The 20,208-nt window shown below is 34.5% G+C and overlaps 1 protein-coding gene across 2 annotated transcripts; it reads right to left on the bottom strand.

Annotated features, from left to right (window-relative positions):
• Positions 1-1,304: 1,304 nt before the first annotated feature.
• LOC18445298 (potassium transporter 5) lies at positions 1,305-14,813 on the bottom strand. 2 transcript variants are annotated; one of them, XM_006855437.4, is made up of 8 exons: positions 14,632-14,813; positions 11,182-11,407; positions 9,059-9,307; positions 7,506-7,556; positions 5,718-5,978; positions 5,315-5,482; positions 4,552-4,806; positions 1,305-2,401 (listed from the first exon to the last, which is right to left on the bottom strand). In XM_006855437.4, the coding sequence occupies exons 1-8, from the start codon at positions 14,764-14,766 to the stop codon at positions 1,509-1,511; spliced, it is 2,238 nt and encodes a 745-aa protein (XP_006855499.2). In that variant the 5' UTR covers positions 14,767-14,813; the 3' UTR covers positions 1,305-1,508. The 2 variants fall into 2 exon arrangements, with proteins under 2 accessions (XP_006855499.2, XP_088716294.1); XM_088860168.1 differs by lacking the exon at positions 14,632-14,813 and adding an exon at positions 13,280-14,561.
• Positions 14,814-20,208: the final 5,395 nt, after the last annotated feature.

Here is a 20,208-nt window from a genome sequence, read left to right as displayed (position 1 = left end):
TTTCTTGAAAATTCTAAGGAGAGAGAGATGATAGAGGGTTCATGGCAAACAAAAAAAACTTCGGATTTGTAGGAGGCAAAAATAATTAGGGGTGAAGAAGATTCATTTTCAAAGGTTAAATCTATCAACTTAGTTCGAAGATACTTTTTCTCAAAATTGAGATTAAAAACCGTGATAACAAGAAAGTTTCTGCCCCAATTGAAAGTTGAAACACATTTTGCAGAAAAATAAATATTAATAGGAAATATATGCAATAAGATTTTTTACTTTTGATATAAAGAAATCATAATCAATATTAAACGTTAGATGTGAAATCGAATGGCTCAGAATGTGCCATCAATTGGCCACAAAGTCCAAAATATAATTTTTCAAATTATACATACTTTAAATCATTTGATTTTACATCAAATAGCTAAGAGTAATTATGATCTCTTTATAGTAAAAGTGAATGGTCTTGCAACACACAATCTCATATTAATATGTCTTGGGTATAATCTCATATTAATATGTCTTAGGTATATCTTATCTTCTTTCCAAGAGGAAATACGGTATGGAACATTAAGAGGGACATAATAGTCCTGCTTAATTATAGTATGGATTATAGCAATGGGAAACCATAATCCATTGGATCATTATAGCACGAGGGTGATAGTCATTACTGAGAGAATGGATCCTCTCGGGGGTCATGCCTTGGTTTGAGGTGAATATCTCTTTCTCCCCCATCTCTCCAATTAAGTGAATCAAATTAAGTAAATCAAGATGGGCATAATAAATATGAGTTCTGGTAGTGAATTAAGAGTTTTCATAGTCCATAAACTAGACCAGCAAATATGATCTCAATGCATTACGTTGTATCTAAATGCTCAAATGCCTCCAACTTAATGGCCCAGTTCTACATAAGATTAATTCTTTTTCTCTTTTTTTTTACAAAGAGACCATTTTTCTTTTGTACATGGAGATCACAATCACTCACACATGTCATAATCACTTCACTCCCATATATCATAATCACTTCACTCATTAAATGTCATGCTAGTTATACAAAAAATGTAAACATACTAGCTTAGAAATATAAAAACATATTACAGAAGAAAAATTGTAGGACTTCGTTTAGCCCATCCAATCTACTAAAAATATCAAAGTCCAACCGACCAAAGATATCAGTCATAAGTTTTGAATGATTTTTAACCACACTAATTTCCTTCTTAAGGCACCTGTTTGGCAGACTGACCAATTGATCCGGCTGGTCCGAACCGGTATAATTGTAATATCAGAGGGATCTAAAGAGCAATAAGAGCACCATATTGACACAATTTTCCATTGCAGCCAAATTCAATTCAAATAAAACTTCCTTATATATGTTGTTTTTCATGTATATTCTCGTTTCCTTGCTTTCACATCACATACACCAAAAAAAGAGGAAAAACAAGATAAACAAGATTGGGAAACCTCTTGGAGGGACACCAAGAGTCACCTTCTCTCTCTCTCTAACCAATCAATTGGGTTGGTCAGAGCTCATAAGTCATTCCCACCTTCACCATTCTTCTATTAGGAATACGCAGCACCTCCACCCCCTGCCTCACATTCCTCCTCAACCAAGTATATAGATAGTCTATCAGCACCCTCTCCCACCACCTCGCCTCGCTCCTAGCCACCACCTCAGTCTGACCCACCAAATACACTACTGCCGTACTCATTGCCTTCTCCACCTCCCTCAATTCTCTCTCTACCTCCTCTTTATCATCAAACTCTCTTGCTACAACCTCCCCATCCTCCCCCACACTCCACATGTGCTCGGAGTTTATATACTGCTTCAACCCCTCTACGATCCCGGCTTCAAACTCCCCATGCACCAAAGCCGCATCAGTGTAACCATATCTCACTATGCACCTGAAAACCCCAAGCTCACGGGGCCCTACTCGCCTAAACAAGAAGCGTTCATCTTGTGGGACCCGCCCTATAGGCAGCCACTTCATGGACACAAACACTAAAACTTTGTGGACGGCAGGCACATTGTCAATGTAGTGAGAGAAAATGGGTGGGACGCCCTCTACTAGCTCAGAGTAGAATAGACCGATGCCCGGGACCCGGTGGACCTCCGGTTTTGTAGTCAGGTCAAGCAGGTTTCTGGTCGGGACTTTGTGTTGGAGCTCATAGTTGTATTTGCGCAAGTGTACCATGCTCCATACACTCATGATAGTCATGAGGAAGGCTGCAAAGGCTAAGGGGAGGTAGCCACCTTGGGTGAATTTGTAGAGGACAGAGGTCAGATAAAGGAGCTCGACTGAGCCAAGTACAAGTACAAAGGCCAGGATTAGGAAGATGTTGGTCTTCCATATCATGACCATGACTAAGGTTACAAGTGCAGTCGTGAGTGTCATCACGAACACAACTGCAATCCCTGCACATATGAAATAAGCATGTATGAAAAAGAAGCCCAATGGTAACTAAAAAACAGAAAAGAAAATTGAAGCTGATATTAACACAAAAAATAACAATATTAATAGAGGCAGAAGCATATTCAGATTAGAAGCATAGCAAGAGCCCCTGAATGATGATAGCAGCACCAGTGGTGATGTTAATTTGATAATCCAAATGAGCAACTTATGTTCAAAACATATCCACCTTAACTTCGTATAAGTTCAATAAAGCATAATTCAATATTGTATGAAACACAAAGCAGAGTTTTCAGATTAACGGCCATCAAAAAAGAATCATCTGTCATTTTGAATGGGAGTTTAACAGATGAAGTAAGATTGACCATACAATTTAAAAGAGATAAGAGGGCATTGAAACAATAGCAAAAGAGGAAGCAATTAACAAGGGATAATGTGGGAGAAGCACTCACCTTTGCAGTCCCTTCCAATCAGTTAATGGGTCTTATTCTACATAAGAGCTATTCTGAGTATAACATAAAAAATAAGTTCCTAGTTGGGAAAAGGCTCGGAAGATGATGATGATGATAAGAACTGAGTTCCAATTACTTAACTGATCAACAACTACAAGATTTATTTTTTTTAATGATAAAAAATCAACAACTATAAGATTAGCAGAAAACTAAGAACATGGAATGCATAAGAGGAAGTCCAAAGCCAGAGAATTTAATAGTAGGGAAGGGCAATGTAGAGTTACCCACCTTAGTCTTCGAAAAAAAAAGCCAAACAAGGACAACGCCAATAGAAAAGACATACTAATCATTTATATGGCTCAACGGTCCAAAATCAATCATTTAAAAACACATTTCTCAAAGTGGGGAACAATTTAATAAACATGCTATGCTATGTAGAGATCTAGAATTAGGCACTAGCAACTTGTAAGAGTGCAAACAAAACAAGTTAAGCACAAGTAGTTCACCTTTGATACTCTGTTCTAAGATGGTCAGCGTTTTTGTTTATCATGGCGTAACAACTTAGGCTACTCTTAAGATGGGTTTTCAATGGCTGCTAAGACAGTCTGACAAATTCTGTAGAAGGATGACAGGTGAGCATCTAGAAAATGGTGCTTCACATCTAAAGGGAGCGACAGATGTAAAAGAGTAGTTTAACGAGCATTCTCAATCTTCTGGGTGAAGACACGTAAGGAATATAAACAATCTTGTACAATGTTCTATATCCCTTCAACTCAACAGCAATAATATCTTTTTCCACCATGTTTAGTCTATACCACTGAGAAAGAAACCAGTAGTAAGACCGACATGTTTGGTAAGCTCTCCACTTCAACAAGTGGAACCACACATTATCTTCCCAGCAAGCATAGTTTGAAAACTCCTTGATTCAGCTCAATCAGGCATCCAACGAGTCAACTTCTCATCACTACTAATGTTACCTGGAGAGTAAGACTCTTGAGAGTTTGTCTAAGGCTAGAGCTACACTGGTAACCTGCCAAGTCTCTGTGACTCGTGCATGTCAAATCATTTGCCCCAAAGCTGAATAAATGCTAAAGTAGCACGGTGTTAATTATATTTTGATTCTTGAAAGCAATTAAAAAGCAGTGCACATACGTGCTGCTTCAAACTAAATCAACACCACAAGCAACTAAGGGGATTATATCTATTACTAAAAATCTAAAAGAGTGTGTATGTGTGTGTCGAGATCGAGAGATAGAGAGAGAGAGAGATGCTATCAAATATTAGTAGCTCGTACAACAAAACCCATTATATATTATTCTCTAGATGGCTCACGTCTTTAGAGAAGTGATATGTGCTAGTCTTTCACTCTTTGGCCAACTTGCACTGCTAGCTTCACTTGTTTACTAAGTCATCGTGTCTATCTACCCCAAGCAAACCTAGGTAAGAATGGGGCACTCAAATTTCATATATCGGAGGATTTGGGGATTTCTTTTCTCAATGTCCCAGTGTCAGTCTCTAAACACTTACCTAAGTTCGAGTCCTGCCTTGTGTCAGATAAATTTCAACAAAAATTGTCAACAAATTCAACCAACAGCATAACAGTTAGATAACAGTGCTCAGATGCCTACCATAACCATATTTCTTTCTTTGCATACGACATGAAGGAGCCATTAAGTAAATTTGGAGACGCAAAGGAATCTTACCATATGCATTGCCTATCTTTTCCGTGGTACGGAATCCTGCTGTAACCAGCACACACGCAATCATGAGGAGGTAATTGACCTCAGGTATGAAGACTTGCCCCTCGTACTTTGAGGATGTGTGTACCACCTTCACACGTGGAAAGCACCCCATAGCAAGGGACTGTTGAACAATGGAGAATGTTCCTGATATCATTGCTTGGCTAGCGATGATTGCAGCACCTACCGCCACCACAAACATGGGCCAGTACAAGGGAGCTGTGGCACAACTACATTAGTATGCACATTTAGATAGGTACATAAATACATGCATGTGTATGGTGTCTTGCAAATAGTTCAGGTGTGTAATCTACATAAAGAGAACCACGCATCTGCACTTTCTATAAGCAGAAGAAGTATTCTATATGTAAAGCCTCACTTTTAAAAAGTGGGTGGTCAACTTGTGACATCTGGTTCCTTCCTACAACAAAGAATATAATTATATTTTTCCTGACAGATTAGTTTCAAATTCTCAATATAGACATTGACATAGGCTTCAAACTTAATATTTACCTACCAATCTCTTATTCAAAGGAATCTAATTCTCCTACAGTGTAAGTCGTATATAAATAATCTATACACAAGATGCACATACAACTCAGACCTAGACGTGTTGGAACAGCCCAAGTCATACAATAATCATTCATTTCCATGAGTATGTGTGTAAGTGGGTGTATGCATTTGTGTAAGATATAGAACAAATGTTCCTAGAAGTTACAATCCTCACTTGGTATAGACTTGTAAAAGGTGTCTTTCACATGCTCGTTGTGCTTCCGTAGGTAGGATGCTTGGCCAGTATACGCAAGGATGAGTGATGGGAAAACAACTGAGCACATGCTAATCTGTATCGATCGCACCGTGAAGTGGCCAAGATCAGCAAACATTGCCTCAGTTCCTATGACAGGAAGATTCAAATCAGAAAATATTGCAAGCCATAGTCACCATGAAAACATTAACCGCATTAAAATGAAAAGAAATCAGCCAAAAATAACAGAAACATTTGAAGAATTTTCTAATATGATAAACAGTAAAGAAGAAACAATATGTTCCACATTTTCTATTAACATTATAGGTGTATATCAGCCATCAGAGAAACAACTTAGACTCTTGAAAGAAAATAGTATGGGAACCTGTGATACAAAGGACTATCCCACCAAGCGAAATCCAAGCATCCTTCTTGTTCCTGCTGAAGTAGTCTATGATGTATTTTGGATTAAAGGCTTTGATCACCCCAGGGTCGTACTTACAAAAGTTGTAGAAGCCAATGACTCCGATAAAAAGAAACCACACTAAAATAATCGGTGCAAAGCTATAACCAACTTTATCTGTGCCAAACCTCTGTACCAAGAAAATACAGACCAAGATCGCTACAGATATCGAAACAATCCGTCCTGCAAAAATAAGATACAATTAAGTCACTAAACAAAGGGAATGATTCTGCAGCTTACAGGAAATTGCAGAATTACCTCCAATTTGGAATACAACTTTTGTTTTCCGTAAGTTAGAACACAACCAAAATTAATCCAATTATTTTGCAAAGGTAACAAAACAGCCATGCTGAAAAATAAGAACTGAAATCTGAAGCCAGCGAGTGTGTTCATGAGAGAACATGCTTCATATGTGTGAATATGTTGACATTCTCATGCTCATGTGCGTACGTGTGCTTAAGCTTCAATTAGGAGAATGATTTTCACAGAACTGAAAGAGAGTCAGTTAATAACTCAGAAAATCTTTCACCTACTTTAGAAAATGTTAACTAAACTTTGGACAGATTTCTGCTGATATTGGTTAAATCAACAAACACAATAATGATAATAAGCTACTCATATGTTGGTTTTATACCCTGAATCCAGGCTGAATTTCAGCGTGCACAATCCAATTCAAATTTTAGCCAAAATCAACTTACATTTGGAACTGATATTTAAGCATTTATTTAAACATTTACATTCAGAAAAGTATTCATTCATGTTTTAGTATCTATTAGAAAAAAAGGCATATTTCAAGTAATGTTCTAATAGAGAAAAATATCACTCTATGAATGTCAGCAATGGACAACTGTCAGCACACCGTCCATTATATATTTTGAATCAAAGTTTAAATTAGCTTCATTGACTTCAGAAAAATTCCTGAATTAAGTTGTTCTCCTTAGTCTTCAAACAAAAATTTCTCTACAATGATATGTATCTTGAAATCCAAATCTTTGGCTTCTGAGATCCTTGCTCCGACCGTTCGGTATCCCAAGCGGTTCGATGTTTCAAACCAAGTTCAGGGAGTGATAAGAAACCAATGTCACTGAAACGTCACTGGGAAATGGATCAGATATCAACCAGCGAATCTTCCTTTTGGTCAGATTGCTGGCTTGGACCCAGTTCAAATCACATTTTATATAACAAGGAAAAATTATATTTCCCCTTCTCAGATGATAACACGCTTTCTTGGGGAAAAGAGTAATAATGTTATCAAAATCCCTAACATTATGGATTTTGATAACATTAATACGAATTAAATTAAATGACTAGAACAGACTAAAAAGCACATCGAAATTCAGCTCAGCAGTTAATTCTCCAAATTGTTATTCTTCTTGGGTGAATCAGGTAAAAAGTTCGAAAAAAAATCGGCCTCCTGAAACAGATACACAAGTGGGTTAAAAAGCCATGGATAAATCTTAGTGAGAACAATATCTTGACATCAAATGGGATTTCTGTGGAAATCCAGCTAATACTAAACATGTTCCCCAGCTGCCCAGATTTCATCGATGAACCTTGTTAGAAAGTTTTATCTGGAAAATAGATGCAAAGTTGGGTTTCCCAGAGGTTGGTATTTATGAAAGGTCGGAGACAGACGGTGACAGTGAAAAAGACATGCTCAGCCTTCAAATTGACCGAAACCAATAAAAGAAATCTTTCTTTTATCCACACCTTCAGTCAAAGAACTGGCAGCTCCCTTGATTCCTCCCACGGCTGATAATACTGTAACATAGTAACGACAGGAATAAATTAGAAGAATCCCCTAACCATTTTGCCGAGGCCAAAAATCTAATACGACTTAAAAGATTTGCAATGTCCATAACATATACTTAACGCACACTAATCTGACCAGAAAAGATGGAGCATGCCCATGAGATTAGGAAATAATGTAATCATGGGACCATGAGAAAACTATACTCGGTCATCATAGTCTATTGAGACGAGCGCAGGCGTAGGTGTGAGAGAGAGAGCAGAGCCCACAATTATGGTCCTTACCCCTGTTCTCCCGACTCCCTCTCATCTGCGGGTATCGTATCAGTGGACAGTGATGACCAAAAGGGGTGTGGCTTTTCAATCCTCCACTGGGTTATTATAGCAAATTTTTCGGAGGGAAGAGTTTACATAACGTCCAGGCTCTAAATAATTAAACAAATTCACTAGAAGTTGTTTTGATGTAAGAAAAAGTCTCAAATCCGAAAATCTCGACCTTGACATACATGCACATCAATAAATATATAAACTTCAAGTCTTGAACATAGTGCATCTTGTAGTGCATTATTTAGACCGTCGATTTTCAACATTTACAAGTTCATAAATCTGCCTGATTTACACAACTTTTTAAATTTTATAATTAAAGATAGAAATATCTTTTCAAACCATATAGGTATTTTCAATACTAAAACATATTTCCATACTATTTGAATGTGTGCCTTATTTTAATTGTTTAGAGCTTCGGCCTTATACAAACCATACTTTTTTTTCAATTTCAAAATAGCGTACATAGTACTTTCACATGTTGCACACTTCATCCCTGCTAAAAAAATTTATTTACGTAATTTTTTTTAATATAAAATGTTATCATCTATTTAGGATCAGTACATGAGTTCTTGAAAAAAGAGAGATTGAATTATTATGAGTTCGCAATCCCTAACCACTTTGATCTAAGTAATAAGAGATTGAATTATGAGTTCGTAATCCCCAACCACTTTGATCTAAGTAATAAAAAATTGAACGGTAAATGTCATTTCTTAGGCACATGGATGAATTTTTCTTTTTATTTGTTAAGGAATATATATCCCGGGGTCCTAAAAAACTCCTAGGTAGGGTTTGGCCAAGGGAGTCAATGAACAATATGCTGCCTGCCCCAAGGACATATTATTTTTTGGCTTATCGAAAAAGGGCAAGCTTTATATTTACCCTTACATACATGATATATATGTGTCTAGAGTCATTTGACCAAGATCTGCCTGCTAGGCGTGCGTCAACAATATATAAAGCATTAATCATAGCCTACCAATTGATGAAAGCTAAGAACATTAACTTTATTTGGCTTTCAATCATCAAATCAAGACCGAAAGCTTATGAACCTTCAAATATATAAATTATATGTGTGTGGAGACACGTGAAAACATTTTTTTTCAAAGATAAAAAGCATTTTTATCTAAAAAGGAAAATAAATAATTTAAGAAGTAATATGAACTGCTGACGAGTTGAAAAGGCCATACCTGAAATACAAGGGGTGAGGACACCATCCCCGATGACCATAGAGGTTCCAAGCATGGTCATTAGCAACAGGGTAAACTTGGCAGTTGCCGAGCCTTCAAGCCATGATTTCACCTTGGATGCTCGAGCCAAGCTCCTGCTTGCAGGCTCCAACCTGTAGTTCGACACGTCTCGGTCCTCAGCTTGCTGGTTCGGGATGAGACTCACCTTGGCGTATCGGCATATCAATGAATATAAAGCAAAAGTGCCCCCTAAGAATACATGACATAAGACTCGGAAAGAAAAAAACACAGAGAATTTCGGAAGAAAGCGATAGATTGGTGAAAGAAGAAGTTATGTGGGTATCACCTAGCCTATGCAGCAGTAAAACTTAAATCTAGTACATCAAAATTTTGAAGTAGAAATCTCAATACACCGATACATACTAGAAAAAAAAAAACATAAAAATAAATTGAACTAGAAAAGTGGTCCCTTTGTATACTTTTCCTAAAAATAAATTGAATTACAATTTCTTCCAGACCTCGAATTTGGCACAAGATTAGTCTAGGCTCAAGCATGAAAATATGGACAAACTAACCTTTTTATTTTATGTCTTCTATTTTATGATTTATTTTTATTTTTGACAGTATAATACCAACACTCAGCCCAAACACAATCATTCAAAGAGACAAGCAAGAATATTTTACATTTAATCTTTGCAGAACATGTCTACTTAAATTGGCTGAGGCTCAAGCATTGCCTAATATGGTGGTTAAGAGAGTTGGAGGCCCATAAAAATTTGCCTACACCTTTTTCAATTTCACAAAATCAACTTCTGAACTGCATGCACCTTCACCTATACGAACACAAGACTGTGGCACTCACAGTTGTACTGTTTCTTTTGCTCTATAAAATAGCAATGGACCGAAAGTGATGAAAAATAAAATTCTCTCTTAATGATCAAATTCCCAGCAGAAAATTACCATTTATATCACCAGAACACAGTTTTCCACAATGATCTAGTATTTCCCAAAAATGATAGCAAGGCTCCTACTTATTGACGAATAACCATTTCTCTTTTACATAATATCCCTGGATTTAAATATCGAAGCATTCCAAACAAGGGTTGATATTACGTCCACAGCATGTGTGGACGCTTAAAAGTTGCAAAGCTTTGCACCTTTTAATGGTTCAGATTGAACCATGCTCATCCAAGGGCCAATAATGAATCTCTTCTTTTTTTTTTCTTTTTTTTTTTTTTTAAATAATATTAATCTGAAATTTTGGTTTTAGATTCATTTTGTAAATGAGATTGAATAAAATTAAGGATATTGTTTCTATGAGTCCATGGACTCATATGTAGAAATCCAGGCCCATTAATAATTTATTTTTGAAATAGAATTTGATCTTAATTTTTAGGGAATATATAATCTTTAACATAGAGATTTAATCTATAAAAATAAATAAATTTTAAAAACTATAAATGATATTTTTTGGGGAAAATATTTGAACCATTGATTTTACTTTTCTTTTGGATGACTATTATTTACAAGACCCAGTTTTGGTGGATGGTGTAGATCTCCGAGCCCGCATAGTAACAGGTGCGGACTTGGATGCGCCAAATAATTTTCTTAAAATTAATACAAAAATATTGACCAAAATAGATTTAGAAGTATTTTGATAATTTTTTATTTAAAATATTTTTGAATCATTTTTATTTAGTTACATGTATAAATACACCTACACTTAAAAATTCAGATAAGCATATTATTTTGATAAAAAATAAAATACGAGACTGATTTTCGGCAGTTGGATCTGACAATATGAGATCTCAACCATTAGAGGGGTGCTTATCCACCCATCCACATGAATCTTGTGGACGGGATACTTTTCCTTCAAACAATGAGACATACTTCGTGAACTATAAAAGGGAAGTCTATGCATCATGAAACTACCCAAAAGGCTACTTTGTCAACTATAAAAGGAGACTCCATGCATAATGATAATTCCCAAAAAGCAAAGGAAACCAGATCCGAAAATAGCCCAAAAAACCTCAAATCATCTTCCATTTTAAATAAAAATGATTAATAGAAGTAGCAGTAGTAAGTAAGTGTCTTAAAAGGAAGCAGGGTAATTACCAACTTACCATCGCCATTATCATTTGCTTGGAGTACAATGAACACATATTTGATCAGAGTGATGAGTATAAGGGTATATATGATGATAGCCAAGACCCCCAATATGTCATCGTTGTGCTGAATGCTACTCGCGAATGTACTCGAATACACATACAGTGGAGATGTTCCAATGTCCCCATAAACAACGCCTATGCTTTGGAAAGCGAGATTGAAAATTGCGCCCCAACTATGAGTCTACAAAAAACAAGGTTATTTCACGTACAAGGGACTGAAAATTGTGCCCCAACTACAAGTCTACAAAAAACAAGGAATTAAGAAATGGAATAATATTTCAGGTATAAAGGACTGGAAAAAATCAATCCAGAGCATGCTCCAAGGTTATTAATGGGAAGATAATATGAAGAAGGATAATTGTTAATAATAATAATAATAATTTGAAGAAAGATTTAAATGTGATATTTCTTAAAATAGTAGAGAGAGGCAAAGCTTGATTATTCTTACTTCACCTACCACCCCCAATATTGGAAATACGCATTCTTTTTCTTGGAAACAAACAAATTATCATAATTGATGTTGACCAAATTATCATAATTGATGTTGATCATGTGAAGTGGCGAAGGACGAGAGGTAGAATACGAAGAAAATCAAGGCTTGCCATGCTTTTGTGAAAACATGGGGGCTTGAGGCAGAAGTAGGTCTTGAGGGTTTGTTTGTAGAGGGAGATGAAGGTGTGCTTTGTAATATAGATAAAAAAAAATTGGGTTGATTGAAATTTTCATTTTTATTTTTATTTTTAAATCTATGAGTTTATATTTATTTTTATCTTGTTAGGGTCAATGGTTAAAAACAGCATTTTTAGGTTAATTTGATAAAGTATGTTTTTTTAAGCTAGTTTTTTTTTAAAAAAAGATAATAAGAGTCAAATTTTTGAAGAAGTAGAAATTTGTTTCAGTTACGTTTTTTTAGAAAGCTTATGAGACGAGCATAAGTGAGACAATAAGAATAGAAGTTAGGTTTATCAGGTGTTTGGCCTCATGGATTGTCCATTTTCTTTCAACTCATTATCGCGGTTAGGTATCAGTTTCAACCAAACTAATCTGATAATGATTTGTGCTGAAACTTAATGAAGGCATTAACGGAGACACATACATTTAGGCGTGGGTGGGTGGTATCCAAATGTAGTATGCCTTTACTAAATGCATTAACGGAGACATACATTGTATGTTTAGTGCTCCTCTTGTTTCCGTTTGTACATTTAATAAAGCCATACTATGTACCTCTCTCAATCGCTTATGCATGCTCATGTCAAATATAGAGAGCTAGGGTACTATTTTTTTACTAGTGTTATGGAAAAAGTTTATATAGGATGCAACTTTATAATGTAGAACTACAAATGCACTTCAAAAATCCATCAGAAAAAGTAGTTTTAATGTTGAAAAACCCTTTGATTGATCATCTCAACATCGAGATGTATGATCATGAAAAATAAACAGATTTTAAGACTCAGAAATAACGCATTTTACAACATATTATCTACACCGTCCATTTTCAAGATTTTCATATGTTTATATGTGTAAAATTGCATTTCTTAAAAGGGGTGGCAATGGACCCCGACCCGACCCGGGTCCGGGGATGGAGATAAAATACTTCAAACTTTATTCGTTTAGGTGTATATTAAGGACTGTATGCAATAAGAACTCATGGTCATCTTTAGCTATTAAAAGGCAAATCAAACGGTTTGAAATTTAATAGCGAGTGATTGTGACCTATCGCCAATAATATGGGTATATGATGGTAAATAAAAAAAAAACAAATAAAAAAAAAAAAAAAAAAGCTCATAGTAAAGGTGGCAATGGACCCGACCAGGCCACCAAGATATTTATAAATAGATAGCCCCAAAAGGGGCAGAAATGATATGAAAAAAAAGCACCATAAAACACAGCCACTAAATATATCAACGAACAAATTTTTGGAACTTTCTAAAAGCAAATGCCAACAAATAAAAGAAATTCTCTCTAATTCAAGTAGAAAATGGAAATCAGTGAAATTGAATAAGGGAAAGGTTAATTAATGAACTGCAATAATATTTTGCCGGAAATCAAATACCATAATGAACAGCATCACCATTCAGTGGTGAACAAAGAGGCCCAACTTTAGCAAGAATTACCAGCGTACCCACCGATCAGACAATAAAAGGGCAAAAAAATCGCATGGCCGACCCAACCAAATATGTTACTGTGACGACCTTTTAATGGAGAAAAACAAGGTAGATAACCAAATAGACATTTGAGGAGAAGTTTAGGGTATCCTAGACATTTCAAGAGACGTTTAGGGTACTGAAATCTCCCGCCCAAAATCAAAGAGAGAGAAAGGAAGAACTTGCCACAAAAACCCCAAATATTTTCCGAGTGTCAAAATGAGCCAAATCTCTGCAAAAATCTGACTAAAACCGCGTTAGACTGATGCAGAAAACTTTTCAAGAATGGAAAACACAGGAAAAATATGTTACTGTCACGACCTTTTAATGGAGGAAAACAAGGTATATAACCAAATAGACATTTGAGGGGAAGTTTAGGGTATCCTAGACATTTCAATGCAAAAATATTTTACTGTCACGAACTTTTAATGGAGAAAAACAAGGTAGATAACCAAATAGAATAATAATCAAAACAATATTGAAACCACTTTTCTCGACATTGAAGGTAGGCTCAAATTTAATTGTTTAGAGCCTAGGCTCTATGCAAACCGCACCCTTTTGTTAATAAAACTTGAGAATAATAAACAAAAGATATTCTTCCTAGTATTCGGAAAACTTAAGAAAACCACTTTTCTGGACAAAAAAACTCGCTGGAAAACCAAACTGATGAGAGGAGAAGTCTCGCTGGACAATCAAACGAGAATATCAGAAAAAATACAACCTGAAAGCAAAACCGGAAGAAATCCAAGAGACGAGAAAAAAACAAAAGCTAGAAAATTTATTCAGACGAGTTTAGCAAAGAAAAATTGCCGGATATTTAAACATCTTGCCAGATTTCTAGCTGATCTCGCCGGAAAATCAAATTAGAAGAAAAACATGTGCAGGATAGAGGAAGTTGCAGCGAAATGATCAAAGAAAAAGAAAAAAAAAATTACTCGCTTAAAGGTATTTCTTCATCGGGAACATCAATGAGAAGAAAGACAACAAAACGTGAAACAAAATATCAACAAGCAAGAAGAAAAGAATCACTGGAAAATCAAAAAAATTGACAGATTTTCCGATCTATATTGCCGGAGAAAACAAATAGAAGAAGAAACACGTAGAATGACACCAAACTTAGCAGCCGAAATATCAAAGACCAGAAGAGAACCACTAATTTAACGGAGTTTTTCATAGAGAACATCAAATGACAAGAGTGATGAGGAAAACAAACGCAACAAATAGTCCAATAATTCGCCGGAAAGTTCGCCGGAAAACCGACCTGGGAGCCCCTTTTTAAGCCGGGAGACTCGGCGTCAAACGAGTCGGCTCGCTTGAGTCTCCCATGAATGGGAGATTTTCCTTGAATTTCGGTTGAGATTGGCTGCTCTTCGACTGCAATTACAGGTTCGCCCATTTTCTAAGAGAGAGAAACTGAATTTTAGAGAGAGAGTTACAAAAAATGAGGAAGGAACCTCAAGCTCTATGGCCCATATTTATAGTCTGATGATACGGGTAAATACTTTTCCTGACGGGAATAGTTCCAGTCTTTTTCGAAATGACTTTGAAGTCCTTAAACTAAAAGACTTAATATCGCACGGAGTTCATACGTGCATTCTCTCACTGCTTAAGTCCTATGGACGCACAAATACATCTCGTGTAAAGGAAAAGAGTTTATAATGTTCAATTTCTTTTTATTTTTTATTTTTTATTTTTTATAATGGGTGTTCCCGTGAAAGCTTATCCAAAGGGTGTAGAGCCGAGGCTCTAAACAATCAAAATAGAGTGCACCTTTAAACATGAGTGTTCCTGTGGAAGTTTTTCTAAAGGGTGGGGTTGGTATAAGAAACATCCTTACATAATGTCCGAAGATGATGTTTTGGTGTCGGAAATTTTTGTGATGATCATAAAATATATTTTTACTCTAATTAGTTGATTTAAAACTTTTCAAAATAATGTAGATCAAGCAAATTTATAAAAACTTAAAAATAGATTGTCTAGATAATGCCACTATTTCTATATTTTGATAATAAAATGGGATTTTTTTCATAATTCCATTATAAAGTCTCAGGATTTTTTGTAGAGAACTATCTCTATATTGATGTCAATAAGGAATATACAAGTCCAGTGTAATATACAACAAGCCATAACAATAATAAAAGGGATCGTGTACAATGAGACTATTTACACAAGGTAGTCACAATTTCTTATAACTATGAGATGTGAAATTTGATAGCTTGGATGTGTTACTAAGTTTGAAAAAATTTCTTTTGAAGTTTGAGCTTAATCAGTAGAATAATTGCAGCCAACCAGTTTCACATCCAATGGTCAAAATAGATGTGACCACCTTGTATCAAAAGTAAATAATCTCATTCTATACTTTCCCATAATAAAAAACTATCAATGACACCTACAATATGCCCAATCTTACCATAAACATAACATATTATACTCACACAATATACACTTTCTATAACATTCCTCAAGTATTTTAAAGCATTTGGCTACAAAGTTCCATTCACTATAATGAGTAAGAAATCATAAAAATATCCACATAGAGAGATAAATTGTAATACATATAAAGAAAAATTTTATATAAAATATCGACCTTATATTATAAAAAAGTAAGGTATACCTCAATAACCTATTACAAAAAAGGTTGTTTGGCTGTTAGAAAGCTCTCTCATTGGTCATCTTAACTTCATGGTTATGCTAGTGCATGTGGGTGATGTTACACACCATATAGACGATGTATCACACTTCTTAATGACAAAAAATACATTTATTAAAAAATATTATATTACAAAACAATGGTATATAACTTATATATATATATATGGTGTTGTTTGTATAGAGTTCAGACTCTAAACAATCAAATTAGAGCCTACTTTCAAATAGTATCGAGAAATATGGTTTTAATATCAAAAATCTTTGTAATAGCCTTAAAATATATTTTCATAATTAATTATAAAGTTTAAAGCTTCAAAATTAGAGTAAATCGACATATCTATGAAAACTTGAAAATCATGAAAGTTGACTGTCAAAAAATGTGTACAAAATACACTATTTCCAAAAGTTGCAATCTATTTATTTCTTATGTCCATGGATTTTGATGTCGAGATGCTCAATTTGAAGATATTTGGATATCAAAACAACTTCTTCTAATGAAATTTTGAGGTAGGCTCAAATTTGATTGTTTAGAGCCTCGGTTCTATATAAACTTTTCTATATATATATATATATATATATATATATCCCCTACCATCATCATTATCCAAACTTCATCGCACGGTCACAATTATTTGGTGGTGTTTTAATTTTTTTTTTCTTTTTTTACATACCCAAATTACTTGAAATTTAGAGAGTGTGTATATCTTAGTGAGGCGCACCTAATTAAAATATGAAAAAAATAATTTGAAAACTATAAATTAACCAAAATATCTCTACAAATTTATAGGGGTATCTTAGTCAATTTATATTTTACGAATTATTTTTTTCGTAGTTTTATTATATGCGCATCACTAAAATGTATATACTCCCCAAATTTTAAATTATTCCGATTAATAAAAATAAAAATAAAACTTAAAACACCACCGACCAACTATAACTTTCTTAAAAATAATCAATATTTTCAATAAATTTGTATGTTACTTTTTTTTTAAAATAAAACTTGCACGGGCTCCAACTCAAAAAGAGCCGTAAGTTTTGTTGACCACCCGCTAATGCGTCCTTAAAATGGCAAGGTGCTGTCGTAACTGACACGTTGCCGTCTCTCTCGACAGTTTTTCTCTCTCTAAAATGCTGGCCCCCTCTCTCTCTCAACCTTTTTCTCTCTCTAAAATGCTGGCCCTCTCTCTCTACACTTTTTCTCTCCCTAAAACGCTTCCACAGAATTGAGAACTTCGTTCCATTGAAGCTCGTGGGCAACATTCTTTTATTGGAGGAGAGAGAGTTGAACGAATAAAAGTTTTTCAAGCGTGTTGAGTTTCTTTTTTGGGTGTAGCATTAATGCATTTTTATTATTTTTTAAAGAAACTATAAAAAATTATATTTTACTTTTTTCCTAATTGATAAAAAAAAATCTCAATTTTCGTAAGTGCCGTCCATACCTCTTTTTTTTCAGTAGTATTATCGTAACATAACTATAGTGAAGGTTATTTTAGCAAAAAAAAATTGTTAAAATTGAAAAAAAAATGATGTAGATGAAGTTTCTAAGTTGAGGTTTTTTTTTAATTAGATGAAAATTAAAATATATTTTTGATAATTTCTCTAATTTTTAAAAAGTTCACTAGTTACTTATTCAAATTAAATAACTCCTTTAAATTGATTTCTCATTTAGATCATGAATCTAAATGGATATCAATCGAGACCAAACAAGATTGTATGAGTATGGGTTCGGCCCGGTTCTCCCCTCAAATGCTATTTTTTATTTTTCTAAACTTGTCTAACATTTTAATAGATCCTCTTAAATATCTATAAATCTCTATTTTTATTTTTATTGTTATTTTTATTTTTATTTATTTACATATTTGAAATCACCAATTTGCATCAATTCAATAATCAATGAATAAATGATCCACCGCAATCTGAATTTCTAAAACAACGACGTCGAAAAGTCAATGCAATGAGTAAGTTACAAAGTCAACAACGTTCTTCCCCCTCTTCTTTTCGGTCTCTATCATACACCAAACAAACTAATCTCAACTTTGGGATAGTTCCTACACGTTTCCACTCTGAACTTAACTTTTTAACTTTCAGTTCACATCGCCCTTTAATTTCACGTGTAAGTCTGAAAGCACAAGGAACTTCCATCTCTCTTTTCATCTTTTTTTATTCTTTATTGCAATATCGTGATTCAAATATTCATTATTTTTTTAGGAAAAATATTTTCATGCGCTCTACTTTGAGATTTCATTTCTCAACCAACACAGGGTTTAAAAATGTTTATAGTAGCATAAAGATCATCATATAATATATCTTCTAACCCTCTTAACCAACTTTGCTGTTTTGACGACTCATTTTTAGCCCAAACAAAAACAGAATAAAACGACTATATATATTATTTTGTAAACCCCTCTCTCTATAACTAGTTTTTCAAATAAAGACTAATATGATCTTGCCCGGGGATATATTTTTTTATTTTTTTTCTTTTCACCTATTGTTCTTTTCTTTTGACAAATATCACATACAAGTAGTTTTACTACAATAAATCTTGCTTCAAATAAAATAAAACTAATACTTATAATATTAAAAACCTTGATGTCACTAAACCAATTTTCTTTAAATAAAGAAAATAACTACAATTCTTATACTTGGGAATATAAATACAATATAATTAAATATGACAAAAAACAAAAAGAGACTATAGGAGATTACATCAATCGGGCTTATTACATCCCACACCGAATCACTATCATCTAATGGCGCGGGATCAACAATCAACCTTCAATCTCAACAGGATAAACAAGTTTAGGTCAATGCTTCTAAAGGAACAATGAACTCATTCATAACATTTCTCAAACCCTTGGGTCAATCCCTTTAGCAACCTAGTTTGAGAGATAAGCTTCTTTTCTGCCACAACCCTGTAGTCCAAAACCCCAAAGAAAGATGAAATATCATGAAAGAGTTGAGAGAACCACTATAAGAGAGATATCAAATATAAGAGGGTGTGGCATGCCCCTTGGGGTCTCTTAAAGGAGAGAGATAAACTTTCTTAAGAAATAGAGAGATATTATAAGTGTCGTGCCCTTTGTGGGATGTGTGTGAGAGAGAGAACTCCCAGGTTGGGGCATGCCCCTATAACTTACCAACTAAAGAGAGACATTTAGAGAAAGAGGGGAGATTTAAGTGTGTAGAAATTTGAGTAGGGATCAATACATTTTTTATAGTGCTTGAACAAAATTAGGGTTTTTTAAGGTATTCCTTAACTTGTCTCTTCTTGTGATATTGAATATAAACCATTGATCTTGGGTGACTTGTAGAGCGAGAGATTTGAGCCATCCATTCCATAGATGGGTCATCAATATTATACAATGTGGTAGAATCTTTATCCCTCATTCCTAAACCATTTTCTCAGCAATAGAAATTAAATAAAATAATTTATTTATGCACAAGCCTTCTCATGCTCTCTAAAAATCCATTCAAAGCTTCTTCAAAGCAAAGACTTTCCAAAATATCACAAACATTTTTCTTCAAGCCAAAGCTTGATCAAACAAAATTGGAAAGCTCCTTAGAGTGGGGCATGCCACCTAGGTGGCATTCATGGGCGTCATCCACCCACATTGCAATAGTGGGTCTATATGCATATTGGGTCTCCCATACAAAAATAAATTAATTAAAAATTATACGATTTTTAAAAATTCATAAAATCCAATACTAAAAATTAAATCAATATCTATGTTTTTATAAATTCAAATTTGATAAATAAATATCCAAATATCTAAAAAAAATCAAATAATAATTCTAAAAAACATATATCATTAAAACAAATATAATTAAATTCATTAAATGATAAAATGATCTATATGGCCTAGGAATTAAATAAATAAACGTTGGGACACTCTACCTTCAAATGTGGACTACAGTCCACACTTGCTTTATCAAACCGACCCAATGCTTTTCATGACCCACAGCCCATGCAGGAGCTCATTAGTGCATCACCAAAGTCTACCCGATGAGCCAATTGATCGTAATCTCAGTTTGTAAATTTTAGGTTCTCCCCTAAATACATACCAAGGTCACCTAGATCTGATGCGACCGCAACTCCTTTGGCGCATAGAGGTATCTCTCGCACATGTATAAGCTTCACCTTGAAAGGTGGTTTGTTTTTTCGAAACAACTATCAGATATGCATGCCATG

The sequence above is a fragment of the Amborella trichopoda genome, chromosome 2 (genome assembly GCF_054954075.1).
Source record: "Amborella trichopoda isolate Santa Cruz 75 chromosome 2, AtrichopodaSantaCruz75HAP2 v2.0, whole genome shotgun sequence".
Lineage (NCBI taxonomy): Eukaryota > Viridiplantae > Streptophyta > Magnoliopsida > Amborellales > Amborellaceae > Amborella > Amborella trichopoda.
Note: the sequence above shows the minus strand (reverse complement) of the source record. Positions and strands in the feature narration are given on the sequence as shown.